Source organism: Lathamus discolor, chromosome 12 (assembly GCF_037157495.1).
Source record: "Lathamus discolor isolate bLatDis1 chromosome 12, bLatDis1.hap1, whole genome shotgun sequence".
Taxonomy (NCBI): Eukaryota; Metazoa; Chordata; class Aves; order Psittaciformes; family Psittacidae; genus Lathamus; species Lathamus discolor.
Window position 1 is genome coordinate 14,129,899 of NC_088895.1, and position 20,874 is coordinate 14,150,772.

Consider the following 20,874-nt stretch of genomic DNA (forward strand, 5'->3'; position numbering starts at 1 on the left):
CGAGTTGGCATCTGTCACGTTCGGGCTGCCCTGGGATGCTGATGAGGAGCCGGCGGCAGGGTTGGGGGCCTGCGTGAGCCCAGGGGTCTGTTGTCTGTATCAGTGCTGGGCCTGCCTTATTGCTCAGTGCGAGTGGTCTGAGTCGTGGAGGCCGGGGAGCTCGCAGAAACATCTTTAGTCTTTTGCCAGGAGTTTGGGTGCTGAAGCCCCTGAGCCCTCGGGAAAGCACGGGGGGAGTTTTTCCCAAGGGCACTGCCCGTTTGCATGTTATCTGCCGGCAGGAATGGAGTCTGGGAGAGGTTCAGGCCGTGGCGTTGAGCAGAGCTGCTGATGACCGCTGTGTCTTGCTGGAGCGAGCTGGGAGGCCTTTTGGCCATCAGGATGTGTCTCGCAGCACCTCAGATGCTGCCTGCTCCGCGGTGAACTCAGGCATGGCACTAAGCAAGGCAGAGATAATGAGAGCATCTCGCAGGCCTGGGAGCTGCTGTTGATGGGTCTGCATGAAATGGTTCTTTTTAATGTCTCCATAGAGTTGCTCAGCTGCAGGGAAAAAGCCTTTCCAGGCGAGAGGAGGATCAGCATCTGCTGGGCTGCTGCAGGGGGGCTCAGTGTGGCTGGCTCTGGGCCTGGGTGAGGAGGGTGCTGGTGCAGCAGAGAGCGTGTCAGACCCAGATCAATACCCTGCAGAGCTGTGGGGCTGGGTAGTTTTCCAGGGCTTTGATCAGCCTGTTTGATAAGTCAGTGTTTGACACCAGGCATCCATCCTGAGCATCCCAGGGGACTCCAGCAAACAGATTGTGGTGGAGCCTGGACGTGTGCGCATCTTTCTGTGGAGTCATCGCCGTTACCCATCCCCGGCAGAGCCAGAGCCTGGGCCCCTGCTCTCTATGGAGCCGTGCAGGGAGCTGAGCACTCGCTGTGGGCTGTTCCTGCTGCACTCACCAAAGCACGGTGCTGTCAGGTCCCTGTGCAAGGCTTCGCCTTAGCGATGGTGGCTGTGATGAGCACAGTAGGGAGAGGGACTCGTGTGCTGAGTGAGCAGAGGGACCTCAGGTCTGGTGCCCCTCACGCTGACCCTGTGTAAGCCACCCTCTGTCCGGTGGCTCCAGCCACGCTGCTCTTCTGGGACCACCACAGCGATGGTGCTGGCACTGGCACAGAGCTGGCAGCAGGATGTCACCTCCGGGCGTGCTGAGGTTCCCCAGCGTTAGCATCGATCTGTTTGCAGTGAGGGTGTTGGGCAGCAGAGCCCGATCCTGGTGTTTGGGACCGAAGGCTGGGAGCACAGCGCTGCGAGTCCTCTCTCTGCTCTGCTTCAATGAATGAGCAAAGTGCTCTGAGGAGCCCTGACCCTGCTCACCGCTGGTGGCAGCATGGAAGCACCACCTGGGTGGTCCGAAAGCTGCACGTTCCCATTTCATCACCAGTCCTGAAAGGTGATGAAATGTTGTTGGTCAGGCAAGGGAGAACGAGCCAAGTCCTCTCCTCCTGACTGGTCCCTCGGGTGGTTTCACAGAGACCCTGGATCTCCTTTAGCAGGCACAAGTGACCTCTCCTTTGAAACGCTTACATCTCGGCACACCCACAGCTCCCCACTTCGCGTGTGCTTCCATTGCAGTAGTTGTTCAGATTAGGCAAACTTCCAATAGGCTCCACCAACCTCCGTGCTTCTGTTTTGCACCACTGAAGTGGTGCCTCTCTTGGGCAGAACTGATGCCCCTGCAGGCAGAAAAGCCGTGCTGCTGCCTGCTGCCGGCGTCGCAAGGCATCTGGGTTCCCTCATCTGCTTAGGCAGAAGTGGAACATGGCACCCGTGTCCTCCTGGGAAGCCTTTCTGCTGTGGGGTAAGGGCACGGCTGCAGCAGGGGACCGGGGCTCGTGATGTGAGCTCCAGCTCCGCCGGTGCCTGCAGGAACGTCTTTGCTGTGTTGCAGCGGCCGTGGAGGCCTGCGTCTTGTTCGGCTTGAAGCGACGGGCAGCAGGGTTCCTGCGCAGCAACAAGATCGCAGCTCTCTTCATGAAGGTGGGAAAGAGCTTTCCCCTGGCAGAGGAGCTCTGCAGGAAGGTGCAGGACCTGGAGCAGCTCATCGAGAACGCGTAAGGCACCGGCACTGATGTTACCCCTCAGGTCGCTGTGGTTTGGGTGCTGCTGTGGAGGGCAGTGTCCAGCTTGAGCCTCTGCAGGAGGAATTGCTCCTTCGGTGGAGCAGGGTCCTGCCCTGGGGTGTTGATTCCTTGACTGAACTGGGTGATCTTTTGGGACGCTGTGAGCTGCAGTTGTAGTTTAAGCTGGGATGGAGAAGTCCTTGCTTCCTCGTGCTCAGGGACAGCTCATCCTGTGTGCTCCTGAGCTGTCCCAGTTGATGGACCAGAGCCCTAAGCCAGCTGGAACCAAATTTGGTCTGCCTCAGCATGCAGGGCTTGAACCTGCAGTAATTCAGCTTCCGTTTGGGAACTGCTTACTCATCCTTGGACAGGAACCAGGGAGATGGATGGAGCCGCTACCGGGGGGCAGGAATCTTTATGCTGGGATAAACTTCTCTGCTTGTAAACTGCTGTCCTCAGGCACCAGTGGACAAGGAGTGTGGGCTTGGAGGACTCGGCTGGGGCAGAGGCTTGTGTGAAGGCGCCTGCACAGTGGGAAACTGCTGCAGTGAAGTCAGTGTTCAAACGCAGATGTGGGTCTTTGGGAGCAGGGGGTGGAACAGACGAAGGGAATGGTGTCCAGAGCCCTGTTCCCCTCTGTTCCCTGAGCACTGCAGTCACCACTGAGACCCTGGCTTCCTGTCCCTCGGGATGCGCTGAATGATGATGTTGTTGTCTTTTCCCTTGTACCCCTAAAGACGAAATCAGGTCCAGGGCATCCCGGAGAATGCGCGCAAGATGCCGAAGCTGCCCAGCCTGTCTCCTCAAGCCATCAAGCACCTCTGGATCCGCACGGCCCTCTTTGAAAAGGTCCTGGATAAAATCGTCCATTACTTGGTAGAAAACAGCAGGTGAGGGCTGGCACGGGACCGCTCCAGGCTCACTGCCAGCATCTGCCCCTCTGATGGTGCTCGAGGTGCTGCTGTGTCCGGGTGGGCCAGAGAATGGGACAGGCCGGTTGTTGCTCTGTGCCCACCACAGGGACTCTGCTACCTGCTGCTGGTGGCCACCATACGCTCCCTCAGTTAAAGGGAGCTTTAGTTGAGGCCACGCTTGCTCTGCTTATGGCTGGGTTGCCAGGGACTGGGATGTCCTTGTCCTCTGGAAGCTGCATGCTGGGGTGCCCTGTGCTGGGGAGCTGTCATCTCCAGTGCTGGGGGTGTTCTCTTAGGAGATGGTGGTGCTTGCAGCGTGCTGCTGTTCACCAGGAATTTCACAGCCAGCAGAAACAGCCCCTTAAGGGCTCCTTGCCCTCTCGCCATCGAGGAACGATACAGAAAGAGAAGGGCATCGCAGTGATTTAAAGCCATTCTGTAGTCCCAGGGGGTTGAAATGCTACAGATCCTGCTTTTATTTCTTCTAGTAAGTACTATGAGAAAGAAGCTCTCCTGATGGATCCTGTGGATGGGCCAATTCTTGCATCTTTACTGGGTAACACTTTCCTCTTTACCCCGCTTTGGTAGCTGGCTTTCCAAACCCATGTCCCCAGTCCTGCTGCGCCACGCACAGAGATGGAGAGCGGCAAGGCTGAGCTTGCGCCAGCTCCAGTGATGCTGACGGGCGCGAAGCAGGGCCGAGGCTGGGGTGTGAGGAGCGGTGCGGTGCTGCGGTGCACGTATCCATCGGGCTGGGGGCCGTCTGCTCCCTGCCGGCGCTGCGCAGCCCCTCTGAATTCCCTGCTCTGTGATGACCCCGGGCTCTGCAGCTCCCAGAGGTGACCACGGGCACTGGGGCAGCCCTGACGGCTCCTTGTTGGTGGTTTCTCTGCGCAGTGGGGCCCTGCGCGCTGGAGTACACGAAGATGAAGACCGCCGACCACTTCTGGACGGACCCCTCTGCGGATGAGCTGGTGCAGAGGCACCGCATCCACAGCTCCCACTGTCGCCAGGACTCGCCCACCAAGCGCCCGGCGCTCTGTGTGAGTGTGCCAGGGCAGCTCCGTGGGTATTCCAGCCCGGAGTGCTGGGAGCAGGGGCTGTGGACACTGTGGGATCAAGAGGGCACCGAGCGGGGGGGCTCTGCCCTTCGAGGGCATCGTGCGTGAACAGAAAGGCAGCTGAAGTCTGCTCTGTTTATTGCAGACAAAGCCCACCCCTGGGGTTTCTCTAAGTACAGAATTGAGCTTGGCCAGAGCCAGGAAACCTTTTAGAGGACACAAGGGAAAAGGAAAGGGTGAAAGTTGGACTTTAAGGTCTTTTCTGACTCTGTAATTCTGTGATTTCCAGCAGTGACTTTATAAGCGAGGAGGGGATGAGCTTCAAGAGGGCTTTGTGAAAGGAAGAGGTGTCTGAGCTCAGCTCACGCTTGTAGGTGGATCTCTTTCCAGATCCAGAAGAGGCATTCGAGCGGCAGCATGGATGATCGGCCGTCACTGTCTGCCAGGGACTACGTGGAGTCGCTGCACCAGAATTCCCGAGCCACGCTCCTCTATGGCAAGAACAACGTCCTGGTGCAGCCAGTGAGTACCTGCTGGGGCATCTGCATCTCGAATGCTCTGCTCCCCGCCTATCCCAGGGAGGTTTGAGGGAGGAAAGCACAGGCTCGTTTTTAACCTGGGGAGGCAGTGGCTGGCCTGGGTTTGGTGGGGTCCTGCTGGGTGGAATGGCAGAGCTCTGCTGCTGCCCGAGTACAGACAGGCTCCTCTCCTGCCCACTCGCGACCAGAGGCTGCAAAATGCCTCCTCCTGTCCCTGCCTGCTTATTGCAGTCAAGTGAGGTGCAAATGGCTTCTGGGGAGCTGCTGTGCCTCGGGCTGCTCTCCAGCCTTCTCAGGAGCCGTCCCGGTGGCTCTGCTGAAGGCTCTGCAGGCCCACGCTGGGTTTCCTGCTTGGGAACCCAAAGAGCTCAGGCTCAGCCTCTGGTCCCCTGCGGGGGCTGATGCTTCGTGCTCCTGGCGCCTTCCAGCCCGCTCTCACCACCTGCTTCTCTCCTTGTGCTTGTCAAGCGAGATGACATGGAGGCGATCCCGGGCTATCTGTCCCTTCACCAGACTGCAGACATCATGGCTCTGAAGTGGACTCCCAACCAGCTGATGAACGGCTCCGTGGGGGATCTGGACTACGAGAAGAGGTGACTGGTTCGCAGTGCATGGGGGCAGAGGAGAGGGAGATGTTCCCAGGTTCAGGGCTTGCGTCTGGTGTCCAAGCCCATCAGTGAGTGCTCCCCATGACTGCAGAGCAGAACGATCATCCCGGAGTCTGCAACAGGGGAAGGGATGGGGAAGGAGGCCTGAGCTGGGAGGGGTGGGCTGCAGGAGGTGGGGTGAGGAGGTGCTGTGCTGGTGCTCTGGAGGGACGCTGTCGCTCAGGTTGGCTTCGCGGCAGTCGCTGTGCTGCTGGGACCTCATCCTTTCTGTGGCTTCCCCAGGATAGCTGGAGCTGATGCGAACGGAGGCAGAGCCTCTCGCATCGCTGAAGCTCACAGCTTCCTTTCTCTCTGTTGCAGTGTGTACTGGGACTATGCCATGACTATTCGCCTGGAGGAGATCGTGTACTTGCACTGTCACCAGCAAGGTAAGGCTGGAGCCAGGGTGCTGGAGGGTGTTGGCACCCTGGCACTTGCTTTGTTACCTCTGGGGAGTGCGTGTGTGGGGATGCTTCAGCCGAGGTCCAGGGCCGGTGTCCAGAGGTCTGGGTGGTCACCACTGTGTAAGTGTTCTAGGAGGACTTTAAACCAGCTCTTAGCTGGGAGGTGCTCCATGCAGAGCGATGCCCCATGGCTTTCAAGGGTGGGATCTAGGCAAGCCTTCTCCAGGCCTCCAGACTTCTAATGGACTTGGAGATGAATCCAGGCAAGGAAGGCTCTTCCTTCTCCGTACCAGGAGGACAATTCCCTCAACTTCCTTGCCTGCCCCTGCATGTCTCACTGGTGATGTGTCCCTCATTCCTGCCTCTCTGCTCTCACTGTTAATAGTAGACAGCGGGGGGACGGTTGTCTTGGTGAGCCAGGATGGGATTCAGAGGCCTCCGCTGCGCTTTCCCAGAGGAGGGCACTTGCTGCAGTTCCTGTCCTGCCTGGAGAACGGGCTCCTGCCGCACGGGCAGCTGGATCCACCCCTCTGGTCACAGCGGGGAAAGGTAGGCACCAGGGCACTGCGGGCTCCTGCTGTGCTCCCTTGGGGAGCGTCTCGGAGCAGAGACGATGGGGAGGACCCTTGGTCCCACATCAGTGGCTTCTGGTTTGAAAGAAGCCTCCCGAAGCTAAGGCAGATGGGCTTGGAGTGTGTCAGGTTGGTTTAGCTTGTGGCCTTAGAGACCCTCCAGGGCAAATCAGAAGGGAGGAGGTGCTGGCCATCAGGCATCATAGCTTTGGCTCTCATGGAGCTGGCCGTGCTGCATGGTTGTGCACACTCTGTGCCCAACCCAGGGGCTGCTTCGGTACAGGGCAGGTGCAGACATCATCCGGGATAGGAGTTTGGCAGGCGAGGCACCGACCATGCTGACCCGTGGGGTGGCTCGTGAAGATCAGGCTTTGTTCCCCTAGGGAAAGGTGTTTCCCAAGCTGCGGAAGCGAAGCCCCCAGGGCTCCTCCGAGTCTGCCTCCGACAAGGAAGATGACGAAGCCACGGATTACGTTTTCAGGATCATCTACCCGGGGACACAGGCTGAATTCGGTGAGCGCCAGGCAGTGTTCTGGGTGGGTTATTGTGGGGTGCATGGGCAGGCAGGGGTGCAGCACTGACAGGCGCATGGCGCGGCGTGCCAGGAGGTGGTTCCGGGGCAATGGGCTTTGCTTGTAGCGGTGCTGCCTTTAATCGTGTATGGGCTGGGGTTTACTTGTTTTAACCTTTCACTTGCTGGGGAGTCCTTCCCTGCAGCTGCACAAGAGGCCACAAGAAGGAAAGCCTTGCACATCACTTCAGTAGCAAGGGGCACTCTGGTCACGTTCCTTGGGGGTCACTGTTCACCATCACAAGCCTCCAGGGCTGATTCTTCTCTTGCTATCCCCAGGCCGGGTCAGCAAGTGCTGCATTAGATCCATCTATGTTCCTTCTGCAGTGCAAAGGAGAGATGACAGCACTTCTCTGGGTGCTGCCAGGCTTGAGCTGTGTCTCTTCGCTCCCTGGCCCACAGGGCAAAGGAGAGGATGCTGCTGGATTCACCAAACCAAATGCCCGGTTGGGACCGATGTGAGCAATGTGCTCACTGAAATGACTGTGCATTTGTCCTCACTCTTCCTTGGGATACCAGTTCCTGACTTCTGGGAGCATCATGGGTGACTTTATAAGGGGGAAACCAAGAGTGTGGTGGAACTTGTGGAGGGGTTTTTAAAAGCTACAAAATTGGATCAGAAACTCGTGCTTGTAATTTTGAGGCTGGAAGGGAGCAATCGCATCTCCTGTGCCTCCTCCGTAACGTCAGTGAAGATTATACTTAGTTCTCCCTGCCTTTAGCTGACTAACACAATTCAGTGAGTCAGATCAAGATCTGATTGAGGCTAAAATACCAGATGGAGATGCTCCTTTCTGCAGCTTCCTTTTGATCTACCCCTTAATTCCATGCTGGGGGCCAAGGCTTCAGTGAAATGAATTGCTGCAATCTCCTCAGCTGGCATCATCCAAGTCTGTGAGGTTCCTGTGAACCTTCCCAGAGGGGGTGGAACTGCATCAGTTCTCTCTTCTCGATGGATTCCGCCTTTATCCCCTTTGATTTGTGCCTTTGTCCTCTCTCTGTGGCTCTAGTTCCCATTAATGGTCATTTTCAGCCGTTCCTCGCCTCTCTGATCTCCATCAGTGCAATGAGAGGGAGGAGCACAAGGACTGCAGCTGCGGGCAGGACGGTGGTGACCCCTAAGTGGCTTCTGAGGCTCCCCATCACATCCCGACCTCCCTTTGCCCCTCTGGGGACCGCTCGGCATCAGTGTAATGCGGCTGTTGGTGGTGCCCGGTGCTGCTGCTCGCCTGTGTTGTCACTTGACAGTTCCTGCAGAGCTGTCCTGACGGCCACCAACCCCTCAGCACCGGCTCAGAGGGGAAGGGAAGAGGCTTTCACGGGGATATTTCGACATCTTTGTGGCCAGGATCAGTTGCTCGGCATCACAACCAGGGAGCTGGTGAGAGCCAGGGTGAGGGAGGAACCTTCTCCCGTCTGGAGGATGGAATTTCTGCCGTGATTTCATTTCCAAGGAGGAGTCAATAGGATTATTCTTCATTCTCCTTCCTCCATCCCACAGTTCACCTTCTCCTAGGGAGGCCCAAGACTGAAGGGCAGGAGCTATTCCAGGCAGGACAGCAGCCAAGCTGCTCAGCATGACCAGCGTGAGGCCGTACCTGAGCTGTGTCCAAGGCCACTGAAATAGCACTTCCGAGTTTCAGCAGGGATTGAGCAAGTGACAACAGGAAGAGCTCCTTGCTCCTCCTGTCCCGCTCAACCTCGTCAGCAAATCTTTCTCTCTTGTGTGATTGGGATGCTCCCTTCTTTCCCTGTGCTTCTTGGATGGGATCTGAATGCTGGAGAGATGGGAGCTTTTCCCTTCCGGTGATCCACTCTTCCTGGGACAGCGGTTGATTTCACTCCTGCTTCTCCTCATCTGTGTGACATCTATTGCAGCCCCTTCTCCTCAGTCTCCGTGGGTTGGGTGCTTGTTCTCCCCCTTGGCCAGCCCACAGCAGCTCCAGATGAGCTTGCTGGAGGCACTGTATCTATTAGCAGATGATTCTCTCTTGCTCTCTTTAATCAATCCTCTTTGTTTCCTTCCCTTTCTCCTGAGCTCCCCAGTGCTGGTGCTGTCATTACCTGCTCTGGGTCCTACCCGGTGGCTGGAGCCTCCTTGCATGGATGCGATGCTGCCGTTGCTGCTCAAAGCTCTCCCCTCGGGCCTCCTGTGTCTCGCCTGGGGGCAGCGCAGGCAGCAGCCGATGCTCCTCTCTCTGCCCTCGCAGTGCCCCAGGACCTGATGGACGCACCAGGCTCCGCTCTGCCTCCCATGTGGCAACCCAGCACCCGCAAGTCCTCCTGCTCCTCCTGCTCCCAGAGTGGCTCCTCCGATGGTGGGCCTCCCAACGGCTGCAGCCACGAAAGGTACAGCGGCTCCGCTGCGTGCTTTGGGAACCGCAGGTGCCACGGGGCAGGGTAACAGGAGGCAGCTCGGCTGCCGGCCAGGCTGGAACCGGCACAGTGCGAGTGCTGCCTCCAGCCTCGGGCTTGGCTTGGTTGGGCAGGGGCCATTCAAGGGGCCAGTGGGACGTGTCCAGCCTGAAGTGGGGCTCGTCCCCACATCTGGGACATCTCAGCTGCTCTGTGGCCGTGTCCTGGCAGCAGGAATTGCTGCTCTCGGGCTGAGCAGAGGGTCCATGGGCACCTCTGAAGGCAAAGCTGGAGCAGTCAGATCAAAGCAGGGGCTGTGGGGACGCACGGAGCATTTCCTCTCCTTCCATCCGATGTGTTTGTATCGGCAGAGCTCCGCTGAAGCTCCTGTGTGACAACATGAAGTACCAGATCCTCTCCCGGGCCTTCTACGGCTGTGAGTACTTGTCACATCCATGATGCCTTGAGCTGCATGGTGGGCACAGCACGAGGTCCTGGCATCTGGACTAGCAGTGGTGCTGAGGGTCCCTTTCAGGGGCCCTCAATCCGAGCTTTCTCCTGCTCTGCATCCTCACGGCTCCGCGGGTTCCGTGGCTGAATGTTTGCTTCGGCCCGGTGCAGGGCTGGCCTATTGCAGGCACCTCTCCACGGTGCGCACCCACCTCTCGGCGCTGGTGAACCACAACATCGTGTCCCCTGACGTGCCCTGCAACGCCAGCTCGGGGCTGACCGTGGACATCTGGCAGAGATACCTGCAGGACAGCACGGTAGGGCCGGCACTCCCGGGGTATTCCTGCTGCGGGGGGCTTGGCAGGCACTGGGCAGCATCACTTCAGCGGCTGCAGCATCGTTACTGGGGTGGGTTTGGTGGCCGCTTCCTGGCCAGTCTCTCCCTGGATGTGCACCCGCAGGGGCCTCTGGCTCTGCTTAAGCCCAAGCAGAGATCTCAGAGATCGTCTGCAACGAGCGGGCAGGGATTTTGTGGAGGTCAGTGTCTGGGCAGCGCTCGGGGCGCCGGGAGGCAGCATGGCCAGGCCGTGGTTGTCCCTGTGTGTGTTAGCGGATGGGCTGCGCCCCTGGCTGTGTGTGCACTGACTCGGAGCTCTCCGCACAGAGTTACGAGGACCAGGAGCTGCTGCGGCTGATCTACTATGGCGGGATCCAGCACGAGATCAGGAAGGCTGTCTGGCCCTTCCTGCTGGGCCATTACCAGTTCGGGATGACGGAGGCAGAAAGGAAGGAGGTCGGTGTGGGTGCAGGAGGGGATGGAGACGCTCAGCAGCCTTGTGCATTGCGTTGATGCGCTCTGGGCACTTCACAGTTGAAGTGCCTCTGTGCCAGAGCCCACCCTGTGAACCCGCTGGGTGTTGTGTCCCCTTTGTACTGCGGTGGCAGGAGGTGGGAGAAGGACTCGGGGAAGCAGGAATTGATGGGAGCAAGCTCGGGCCCCCTGTGCAGCTGCTGCTCGGTTGTGTTCCGACATAACCAGGCAGGGAGGAGAGGGGTGCTCATTCTTCCACCCTGATTTTGCGAGGTTTTGTGGGTCAGGCTCTGGCTGGCACCGTGCAGATGGCGGGATCTCAGAATCCCAGGCTGGAAGGGGCCTCGAGGACCATCTGCTCCAACCTTCCTAGGCTGGACCCTCTCCATCCCATCCACATCCTTTTTGCACAGCAAGGACAAGGCTGGGTGACCTGCATTCAGCCGTGGGTCATACGAGCGTGCACGTCCCTGTGCAGGGCTGGGGCCGCAGGGGGGGCTGGTTCCGGGCTCCTCCAGGACAGCGTTCCCAGCGCCTGTGTCTGACCCCCCCGGCAGGCGGACGAGCAGACGCGCACGTGCTACGAGCACACCATGGCGCAGTGGCTGGGCTGCGAGGCCATCGTCCGCCAGCGGGAGAAGGAGTCGCACGCGGCCGCGCTGGCCAAGTGCTCCTCGGGGGCCAGCCTGGACTCCCACCTCCAGAGGATGATGCACAGGGACTCCACCATCAGCAACGAGGTGAGGGCGCGGGGAGGGCTCTGCTCACCCAGCTTCGTGTCGGCCTCCGCTATGGGGTACCTGGTCTTTGCTCGCCCTCCTTCCCTGCCCTGTGTCTGCCTCCACACCTCATCGCTCGCTGCGGTCCATGCACGTTAGGGCTGGGCCTTTCTTACCCACCTTTCATGTGCTCTTGCAGTGTTTAGAAGCAGGAGGAGGCATCTCCCATGGCATGACCCCCGTTTCCATAGCGTGTGGTGCTGCGCTAGCCACGAGGTTTTGGTCCGAGTGCTGTACTGGGGGTCTAACAAATGTGCTTTGGTTCTTGCAGCAGCCCTGACCAGGTCGGCATCCTTGCTGGGCACAGAGGCCCTGGAGGCAGGCGTGGAAGGGAGGAGAGGGCAGGGGCTCACCCAGGGAGGAAGATGACGTCTCTGGCACTGAGGGGCTGTGAAGCAGCCGAGTGGGCTTCTCGGTTGCCTTCTCCATGTTCCCTTTTCTGCCGGCACCCAGCTCCATGGGTCTGGCTTCCAGCGGTGCAGTGAGGAGTCAGATCCAGAGCCCACACCAAGGGGTGTGGGGGGGAAAGGCTGCTAAAGGAAAGGCTGCTCTGGCAACAGAGTCCAGGGAGCGTTTCCCTGTGGGTTTTGCCCTTGGGGCAGAGCAGCGCGGCTCAGCGGTGCTGGGTTATCGACCTCGTGCTGCCGGGGAGGGCCAGGCTGGAAAGGGCTCGGGAGGTGCAGCTCTGGAGTCCTTTGGTTTCCTTTGGGGATGCTTCGGGAAAGGGATGAGCTCAGTCCCGAGTGTGGGTTAGTGCAGGGGGAGACGGAGGAAGGCAAATCCGAGCCAGGGTCTGTGTGAAGAGCGGACGGCTCCGCTCTCCAGGGGATGGGCAGAGGGGGCTGCACCCTGTGAGGGTGCTGAGGCTGTGGCTGCCCCATCCCTGGCAGTGCTCAAGGCCAGGTTGGACACAGGGGCTTGGAGCAAGCTGCTCCAGTGGAAGGGGTCCCTGCCCGTGGTTGGAGCTGGAGGAGCTTTAAGGTCCCTTCCAGCCAAGCCATTCCCTGATTCTGTGACCCCCGCAGCATCTCCGCTGCTGTTGCTTCGTGCCCAGCTCTGCCTGTGCTGGGAACGCCGGGGCAGGGAGCTGCCGGAGCGCACACACACAAGTTCTCCCTTTTCCCATCTCGCCCTGACATTTCCTGTTAGCAGCCGCTCCCATGGCAATGGAGGAAAGCTGTCCCCTTCCTCTGCGCACCAGCGCCTGCCCAGTGAACACCCACAGCACGAGGCGGGGAAGCTCCAGCTCACAGGGCTCTGCTTTCTGAGAGCTCTATTGTTTGTGCCTGATGTCCCTGAATCCCGAGCCCCACGGGCTCCTGTGCCGGGATAAGCCTGGCACTGGGATGGCCTGGATGGCAAGGGGGCTGGCTGCCCAGAGGGAATCCATGGGGCAGAGCACTCGGCTGGTCACAGCAAAGCCCAACCCTTCCTTTTGTGCTTCAGCTGGGAGCCAGAACAGGGTGCAGTTGGCTTTTAGAGGGTCTGCCTCAACCGAGCCTGGCTTAAAACATCAGTGCTTGTCCTTTAAGAGAAGGAAAAAGCCATTAATGTGCTCGGAAGGGTGGTTTATGGGCTGTGACCTCGTGGTTTATGTGAACCAGGATGGGGCGAGCTGTGACGCTGCCAAATTCGGACAGGGGTTTGCAGGAACCTGCTCTCCAGGAGGCAGCGTGGGCTCTCCAGGGGCCAGAAGGAAGCGGTTCCCTCAGACCCACATGTGTGGGGCTGGCCGGCGGCTTGGCCTTTGTCATCGCCTCCACAGGCCCTCAGTGGCAGGCTGGGGCAGGCGCTGGGCTTGGGGCTGATGTGCAGGGCAGAGCTGTGTGACATGAACGCCTCGCATGGGTCCAGTGTGAGAGTCTATGGGGTGTGTTTTCACCGGCTCTGTGCCTGCAGACGTGCCCACCTCTGCCAGCGTGGCCTCGGCCTCTCCCCGTGCTCTTTGCCCTCTCAGCATCCTCTCTCTTTCAGTCCTCGCAGAGCTGCAGCTCCGGCCGACAGAATCACGCCCGGCTGCAGAGCGACTCCAGCTCCAGCACCCAGGTGAGCCCCCGGTCCCCTCTCTCCTTCAGGGCACCCAGCAGCCTGCGGCGCTCGGCCCCAGCTCGGGCAGGCCGATGCCCACGGTGGTTGCTGGCAGACAGAGCAGCAGCTGGGGAGGCGAGTGACACCCAGCACCCTCCGGTGCCACCCGGCTCAGGACCACGCAGTGCCGGGGGTGGGTGATGCTCACCGGCCGGGGCTTGCAGGACCAGCCCCGTGTGGCTTTCACACTTGAGGGCCCTGAACTGCTCCGTGGGTTTAACCAGGCTGGGGGAATGATGCTCTGCTCCCTGTGTTGTGCTGCGGAAAGTGAGGTCCTTCGGAGCCGGGGCTGTGGGTCCGAGCTGTGTAAATCATCAAGCGCTGAACCTGCCACAATGCAGGCAGGGGAACCTCGAGGCTGAGATGTGCCCACGTACCCTCCAAGGCTGCTTAAATGGGGCAGAGCTGGGTGCCTTTCACTACAGCAAAGACATGGAGCCGCAGCCAGGCACAGCGTTGGCAAATTAAAATGCCCTCAAGTCCTCTGGGCTCTCTTGCGCTGGGTGCTTGCAGGAGCCCTGCGCATGTCGAGCAAATCTTCCTCCTTCCCCACTGCTGAGCGCAGCCCCTGGGGCCGCAGTGCCCGTGTCGCCAGCCCTGCGCTGAGCACGGGGCTTTGCTCACTCTCCGGGGGCTCTGCGTTGCAGGTGTTTGAGTCTGTTGATGAGGTGGAGCAGCCCGAAGCAGACGCTCAGCTGGAAGATGGCAAACAAAGCAAGATCCCCAACGGGACGGTGCCCAACGGTGCCTGCTCCCCGGACTCCGGCCACCCCTCGTCCCAGAACTTCTCCATCGCGTCGGGGTTCTCTGAGCGCAGCTTCAGCAACGAGGACAGTGCCCTGGAGACCACCAAGCCCTCGGCCAGCTCCCAGGGAAAGGCGGGGGGGGCGGATGCGCCAGCCCCGCAGGACCCCGGTGGTGCACGGCAGGAGGAGAAGCTGCAGGGCCCGGATGGCCTGGAAGGGGAATTCCGCAGCGGTGGAAGCGTGGACTTTGTTCCGGGGAGCTCCTCGGGGGTCCTGCGTGATGGGGACCGTGTGGCCCTGCCCGTGGTAGAGAGCTGGGCAGACAGCGAAGCCGAGAAGCAGAGCTTGGTGGAGAGTGAGGATAACCTCTCCGAGGAGCCGGAGATGGAGAGCCTGTACCCGCAGCTGGACTCTCTGCCCGCAGCTGATCTGGCCAGCAGTGCGACGGCTGCTGTCTCCTCGACGGGTGTCACCTACTCGGTGAGCATGGGCTTGTTCACTGCGCGGGCCCTGCCTCGCTCTCTGCTCCCTGTCCCTCCTGCAGCTCTCTTCTCGGTTTCCATTTAAAACCAAACCGGCTCTGTGCTCGCTTTGGGCAGGCAGAGCTCCTGGACATGTACACGGTGAACCTGCACCGCATCGAGAAGGACGTGCAGCGCTGTGACCGCAACTACTGGTACTTCACCCCCGCCAACCTGGAGAAGCTGCGCAACATCATGTGCAGGTGGGAGCTGGGGGCCGGGGGGCACTCGGGCCCTTGTCAAAGCCCCTCTCCGGGTTTCCTGGAGCCCCTTTAGGGAGAGAATCCCCTCCCTGCGCTGCTGCTCACGCTCTGGGGGTGCAGCCCAGCACACGGGGGGGTTCTGGGCTCAGGTGCACACTGCTGGGTCGTGGGGAGCTTCTTATCATCCCCTCCCCATGCCAGAACGGGGCCACAGCCCCAGGACCTCGCACCGAGGAGCCCAGAACCCTGCCCTTTGTGCTCTGCCCGCTGCCTGCTGTGTCTTGGCCAAAGCAGAGGCTCCCCGGGGATGCTCAGGCATTCTGGACCTGGTGCAGCCCATCTGCTCCCTGGAATGTGTCTGGGAAACGCAAAGAGGATGAGCCTGCAGAGCTGTGGTGCTAAGGAGGGTGAGCCCAAAGCCACTGAGTGGCTGCTGCCTACCCAGGACCAGGGTGTCCGATTCCCTTCGCTCAGTCCCTGGGACTGGGGGGCTGCTGTGTGACATTCAGCAGCTCGGCGCAGCTCCAGCTCAGCATCTTGCACACGTGAGGAGAAGCTGCTGTTGCATTAGAGCTGTCGCTCCGTCGGACAGCCAGGCTGGAGATCGCTGCTGGGATAAGGCCCGCGGTGCAGCAGGCGTTGGAGTGGGCAGGCTGGGAAAGGTCGTTCCCTTGTGCCAGCAGTGGATGCGAGCCCTTTCGGAGCCCGTTTTGCCTTGCTACCAAATATGGGAAGATATCCACAGGCTGCCTGCTCCCTGGGCCATGGGGTCCAGGGAGGGGAAACGGGAACGTTGTGAAGACAGAGGCAGGAGGATGAGTTCAGGGGGAAGAGTGCGAGTGAGAGGTGGATTCACACACACTCAGTCTCTGCCCTTTGGGCAGCCACCCCCCCCTGCTGTGCTTCCTGATTCTGCTCCTCCCCACACTGATTTCCATGCAATGGCCATGGCACGGCCCTGGGTCAATGCCGTGGCCGTTGGCTGTGCCAGGCATGGCTTGTTAAAGTCACCATGGGAGCTTAATCACAGAATCCCAGGGGACCTCAGAGCAGCTTCCAGTACCTGAAGGGGGCCTATAGGGATGCTGGGGAGGGACTCTTCATCAGGGACTGCAGTGACAGGACAAGGGGTAACGGGTTCAAACTGAAACAGGGGAAGTTTAGATTGGATCTAAGGAGGAAATTCTTTCCTGTGAGGGTGGTGAGGCACTGGAATGGGTTGCCCAGGGAGGTTGTGAGCGCTCCATCCCTGGCGGTGTCCTAGGCCAGGTTGGATGAAGCCTTGTGTGGGATGGTTTAGTGTGAGGTGTCCCTGCCCATGGCAGGGGGTTGGAACTGGATGATCTTGAGGTCCTTTCCAACCCAAACTATTCTGTGATTCTACGATTTGGGTGGGAAGGGACCTGAAAGCTCCTCCAGCCCCAACCTTAAAGCTCCTCCAGCCCCAACCCCTGCCACGGGCAGGGACCCCTTCCACTGGAGCAGCTTGCTCCAAGCCCCTGTGTCCAACCTGGCCTTGAGCACTGCCAGGGATGGGGCAGCCACAGCCTTGTGCTGGTGGCAGCAGGTAGGGAATGCCGGAGTCCTGGGAACAGAGGCAGGCTGGGATGCGAGGTGTCCGGCTGTGGCACGGGGGGGCTCATGGGCCTCCTTTCCTGCTCTCTCACACAGCTACATCTGGCAGCACATTGAGATTGGCTACGTGCAGGGGATGTGTGACCTGCTGGCCCCTCTCCTGGTCATCCTGGATGATGGTGAGTGGGTGCCTCTGCTTTCCCTGGACCTTCGAGGGAGCACAGGGGGGATCTGCTGGGCTGGAGGTGACCGTTTGAGCTGTCCCGTGCTCAGAGCTGTGCAGCAGCGGGATTCCGTCTGTGTTGGTGCTCAGTGACCCCCAGGAGCCCAGCCTGGGCACGGTGTGTGCTTGTTGCAGCCTGCGCTGTCTGTCCCTGGGCTCTGTGTGGAGCAGGAGGGATGTCCCTGCTGTGGTTGTGGTGGTGAGGATGCAGCAGCGTCCCTGCAGCCCCAGTGACTGTCTCTTCCCTGCACAGAGGCTCTGGCCTTCAGCTGCTTCACTGAGCTGATGAAGAGGATGAATCAGAACTTCCCCCATGGAGGAGCCATGGACACCCACTTTGCCAACATGAGATCCCTGATCCAGGTAACAAGGCTGGGCTTGGGATGGGGGTCTCATGCCGTGGTGGGGAGCAGGAGGCTGGAGAGTCAGCCTGGAGTACCGTGTGCCAGGACTGTGGAGGAGGGAGGAGCTGGGGGGAAGCTGCAGTGGGACCGGAGGAGAGCAGGCAGGGGCATGGCTGCTGCCTCCAGTGCGCATCGTTGAGCTTCCCTTTGCTTTCCTCGTCAGATCCTGGACTCGGAGCTCTTCGAGCTGATGCACCAGAACGGTGACTACACTCACTTCTACTTCTGCTACCGCTGGTTTCTCCTGGACTTCAAGAGAGGTGTGTGCCCGGCCCAGCAAGGGCAGAGGGAAGGCGAGGTCTGCATGCCCTCTGCAGCTCCGCTTGTCTGAACTCGACCACATGCTCCTGGTTTGCTCTGCCCTGGTACAGCTGGGGCTTTTCTGGGTGCAGCACCCGCTGCTCCAGAGCGGCTGGGTTTGTGTCCTGAGCCTGCGGCACCCGCGGCAGCCGGGAGATCTGTCCCGGGGAGGAGTTGCTTATTGCTTCCACCAGGAGCAGGTTCCGGGGGGAAGGAACCACCAGCAGCTTCCCAGGGCTGCTGTGAGTCGGGGTGGTTGGAAACCCGGGCTGGTGCAGTAAGTGCTGGGCTTTCTCCTGTGTTCCAGAGCTGGTGTATGATGATGTCTTTGCCGTCTGGGAGACCATCTGGGCAGCTGCACATGTCTCCTCTGCTCACTACGTGCTCTTCATAGCCCTGGCGTTGGTGGAAATGTACCGGGACATAATCCTGGAGAACAACATGGATTTCACAGACATCATCAAGTTTTTCAATGGTACAGCTGTGTCCTCCCGGGCAGCCGCTCGGGTGCAGGCAGCACGTGTCCGACTGTAGACGGTCATCTGGGCCGTACTGGTGTATGTTAGAACAGAGCCCACCTTGCTGTGCTCGATGGGAGCTGTGGGTGCAGGCTGTGCCTCCTGCGGGCTGTAATCACCCCCACAGGAGCTGTTAGTGATGGCTCCTGAGGTGTCTGTGAGGGACGGTGCTTGGGAACTTGGGCAGGGATCTGTGGCTTCAGCTCCTGCTTGGAGCTCGGGGCTGGGGGCTCCCCAGGACGCAGGGTGCTCGGGTCTATCCTCCTCCTGTCTGTGTTCCAGAGATGGCCGAGCGGCACAACACCAAGCAGATCCTGAAGCTGGCTCGGGACCTCGTCTATAAAGTCCAGACCCTGATTGAGAACAAGTGAAGGACAGGGGGAAGACGAGACATCCAGACAAGGAGCCGGGATGCCCCTCCAATGCTTCCTCCCCTTCTCCTCCTCCTCCAAGTGCCATGCCTGTGGATACAAGGTAGTTGGACACATGCTGCTGTCTAAGCTGGAAGTACCCTTTTAGCTCTCCACGTGCTGTGTTCAGTGTTAGGTCCAGTGGTCCCGGCTCACGTCTGCGCAGCCGCCTTCAGTGACTTAACCAAAGATCTGTGCAACTGCATCTCAGTGCTGAGGACTTGCTTTGGGAGCACACAAAAACTGCCGAGGCAGCCGCCAGCACCCAGGCAGAGCTGGGGGTGTGGGAGCTGCCCCCCATCCCTGGGGCTGCCTTGGGCTCAGCAGCCTTTGCTGCAATGGGATGGAGCTGCTCCTTGGGCAGGCGCTGCCCCGTGGCACCAGGAACCAGCTCCACAGGCCCGGTGCTGCCAGGGCTCGGTTTGTGACCAACATCACGGGGTTCTGCAGTAACAGAGGGACTTTGATCACAGAAGTTCCCCTTTGGTCTGGTCCCTCAGCGCATCCCCTGTAGGGTTATTTTTAGGGCTGTGTTCTCCCCCTGGGGGTTTCACATTGTTTGCTACTGCAGCATCCGAGCACATGGGAGTTTCAGCTCCGGATGGGTTTTCAGAAGAGCTCCAAATTCAGCATTGGGCTTTTCTGTCAAACCCAGCCTCTCTGATGCTCTCCGAACACTGGAAAATCTGGTCCCATCCTCCTCTGGGAGCTCTAGACCCGAGGTTTTCTTACCTGCCTTACTCGAGCTGCTCGTGGTAGGAGGCTGGTTCCTCTGATACGGAGCGCTCCTCGGTGGGCAGGTCAGAGCTCCTGGGGAGGTCTGTCCTCACCTTCCCTCTGAAGGTGCCTGTCTCCTCTGCTCATTTAAGGACCAGCTGCTCCAAGCAGGGCAGTGCAGCCAATCCCCTTGGTGCCTGTGGGGTTTCTGTGGGGCTGGCTGCAAAGCCCCTTACATCCACTGTAAGTCTCCAGCGAGGTCTTGGTGGGCTTCTTTCAATGCCTGTGAAGAGGAAAATAGCCCGAGGTCCCTGAGTGGGCTTTGCTGTTGGAAGATGCCCTTCTGTGGCCCCTGCATAAGGTGCCTCTCCAGCACTGCCAGTGTGAGAGCAGGGGTGCCCATCGTGCTAGGGCTGCGCTAAGGAGGGTTTGGATTCATTCTTCAACTCAGGTACAAACACTAAAGGCAAAGGAGAGGGGTGGGTGCTTGGTAGCTCTGGTGCAGCCAGGGAGGCTTTGCGATGGCCGCAGGGCTGCCGGGAGCCGTGCTCGCAGCAGCGGGGAAGGGGCTGGGTTGTAGGGTTCTTGCTCTCAAGTTTTGCTGCAAAATCCGTGTTCTCCTCCATGCAGTGTGATGATGTGTGATGTGTGTGTGATGTATGATGTGTGTGTGTGCTCTCCTCCCCTCTGCAAGGTAAGGCTCTGCTCTTCTCTTGCTGCTGGCGTGCTGCTCACCCCAAGGGAAAAGGGGCCCTTCCCTCTCTGGAGCATCTGTCTGTGCCGTGTTCTGTATTTACTCGTGGCGTGTGTCAGACGTTGCTTGCAGGAATAAAGAGGGATGTGAATCTGCAGGAGGGCAGGCTGCTGCTGCGGAGCAGCTCTGGGGCATGCTGAAGTGGTTTGCAGCTCCCCAGCAAACCGGCTGCTCCCTCTGTCGTGCTGGGGCAGGGAGCCTGCAGCTGGGAAACCCAGGGGCCAGCAGCACAAACTGAACCCGTTGGAGGCTGCAGCCATGGGAAGCCTTTCCTTCCCCGTAACCCCGACAAGCAGATGTGCACCAGCAATCTAGGAGATCTCCTGAAGCAGTTGTCTGCGTTAAGTCTCTGAAGAGTGCTTGGTCTGCAGCAGCAGAGGGAGCAGAGGCCCCTGAGCTTCGGCTCTGCACTTGGTGTGGGTATCTCCCATCTTTCCACAAAGCCGAGTGCAGGCTGTGCCTCTTCCCTCTGCCTCCCAGCACAGGCATCCCCTTCTCCAAAGGGGAAGGGAAATGCTCCCTCCTCCCCTCTGAGGGGCCAGAACCAACAGGTGAGCTTACGCAGTCTTACCAGGCAGCATCGCTGACACTTTATCTTTCAAGCTTCTGTTTTAATTCCTTGGTTTTCACACAGAAAGAGCCAAGAAATTCTGCACCGTATTTGCTCTGTGTTGACCGAGGGTGTCTCTGGGCCGCTCGATAGCAGTGTCTTTTGAGTAACTTCTGGGGAAAAGAAGTCTTTATTTCTTGATTGTACTTTACTGTGTGTCCTTGTACACTGGAGTACGTGGGTGTGCTTTGTTATGCAAATGGAGATCTATCTTTTCAATGTTCTTTACAATATCTTGTAAATGTTTACCAGAAAAGTGTGTCTATATGATATATATATATGGTATAGAGAGAAATATGCGAATTTAGTGGGTTATTTTTTGAGGGGGGCGGGAGGGAGAAGAACTCTTTTGCTTCTAAGAACTGTGTGGTTCCTATAGCACCTACTCCATGATGTGCCAATCTGTCACTGTCCCTGTACTGTGAGACTTGCTCTGGTACAGCAGCAGGAGGCTCAGAGCAGAGCCCCCATCACGACCTCAGCCTGGGTTTAGTTCTGACCTTAAAACTGGGAAAGAAGAAAGAAAGGAGGAGAAAGCATTACAAAAGGCTTTGTTTGAGCAGTGGGGCTGAGTTGCACAGAGCAGACCTGCTCCA

The 20,874-nt window shown here is 59.2% G+C and overlaps 1 protein-coding gene across 5 annotated transcripts in view; it reads left to right on the plus strand.

The window, feature by feature from the left end:
- The window catches only part of SGSM1 (small G protein signaling modulator 1), a 33,733-nt gene extending 13,160 nt beyond the window's left edge, over positions 1 to 20,573 (plus strand). For 2 of the 5 annotated variants that reach the window (XM_065692397.1, XM_065692395.1), the window contains 22 exons: positions 1,935 to 2,097; positions 2,844 to 2,996; positions 3,509 to 3,576; positions 3,918 to 4,063; positions 4,472 to 4,603; positions 5,089 to 5,213; positions 5,589 to 5,656; positions 6,057 to 6,220; positions 6,627 to 6,756; positions 9,025 to 9,163; positions 9,541 to 9,605; positions 9,791 to 9,936; positions 10,284 to 10,412; positions 10,988 to 11,170; positions 13,184 to 13,255; positions 13,945 to 14,523; positions 14,643 to 14,767; positions 16,439 to 16,521; positions 16,819 to 16,928; positions 17,133 to 17,229; positions 17,577 to 17,744; positions 18,070 to 20,573. In XM_065692397.1, coding sequence (XP_065548469.1) covers positions 1,935 to 2,097; positions 2,844 to 2,996; positions 3,509 to 3,576; positions 3,918 to 4,063; positions 4,472 to 4,603; positions 5,089 to 5,213; positions 5,589 to 5,656; positions 6,057 to 6,220; positions 6,627 to 6,756; positions 9,025 to 9,163; positions 9,541 to 9,605; positions 9,791 to 9,936; positions 10,284 to 10,412; positions 10,988 to 11,170; positions 13,184 to 13,255; positions 13,945 to 14,523; positions 14,643 to 14,767; positions 16,439 to 16,521; positions 16,819 to 16,928; positions 17,133 to 17,229; positions 17,577 to 17,744; positions 18,070 to 18,158 — 3,134 coding nt within the window. In that variant the 3' untranslated portion in view covers positions 18,159 to 20,573. Of the gene's footprint in view, positions 1 to 1,934; positions 2,098 to 2,843; positions 2,997 to 3,508; positions 3,577 to 3,917; positions 4,064 to 4,471; positions 4,604 to 5,088; positions 5,214 to 5,588; positions 5,657 to 6,056; positions 6,221 to 6,626; positions 6,757 to 9,024; positions 9,164 to 9,540; positions 9,606 to 9,790; positions 9,937 to 10,283; positions 10,413 to 10,987; positions 11,171 to 13,183; positions 13,256 to 13,944; positions 14,524 to 14,642; positions 14,768 to 14,968; positions 15,312 to 16,438; positions 16,522 to 16,818; positions 16,929 to 17,132; positions 17,230 to 17,576; positions 17,745 to 18,069 lie in introns of those variants that run through there. The other 3 variants (XR_010615515.1, XM_065692396.1, XM_065692398.1) reach the window with 3 other exon arrangements.
- The last annotated feature ends 301 nt before the right edge of the window (positions 20,574 to 20,874 follow it).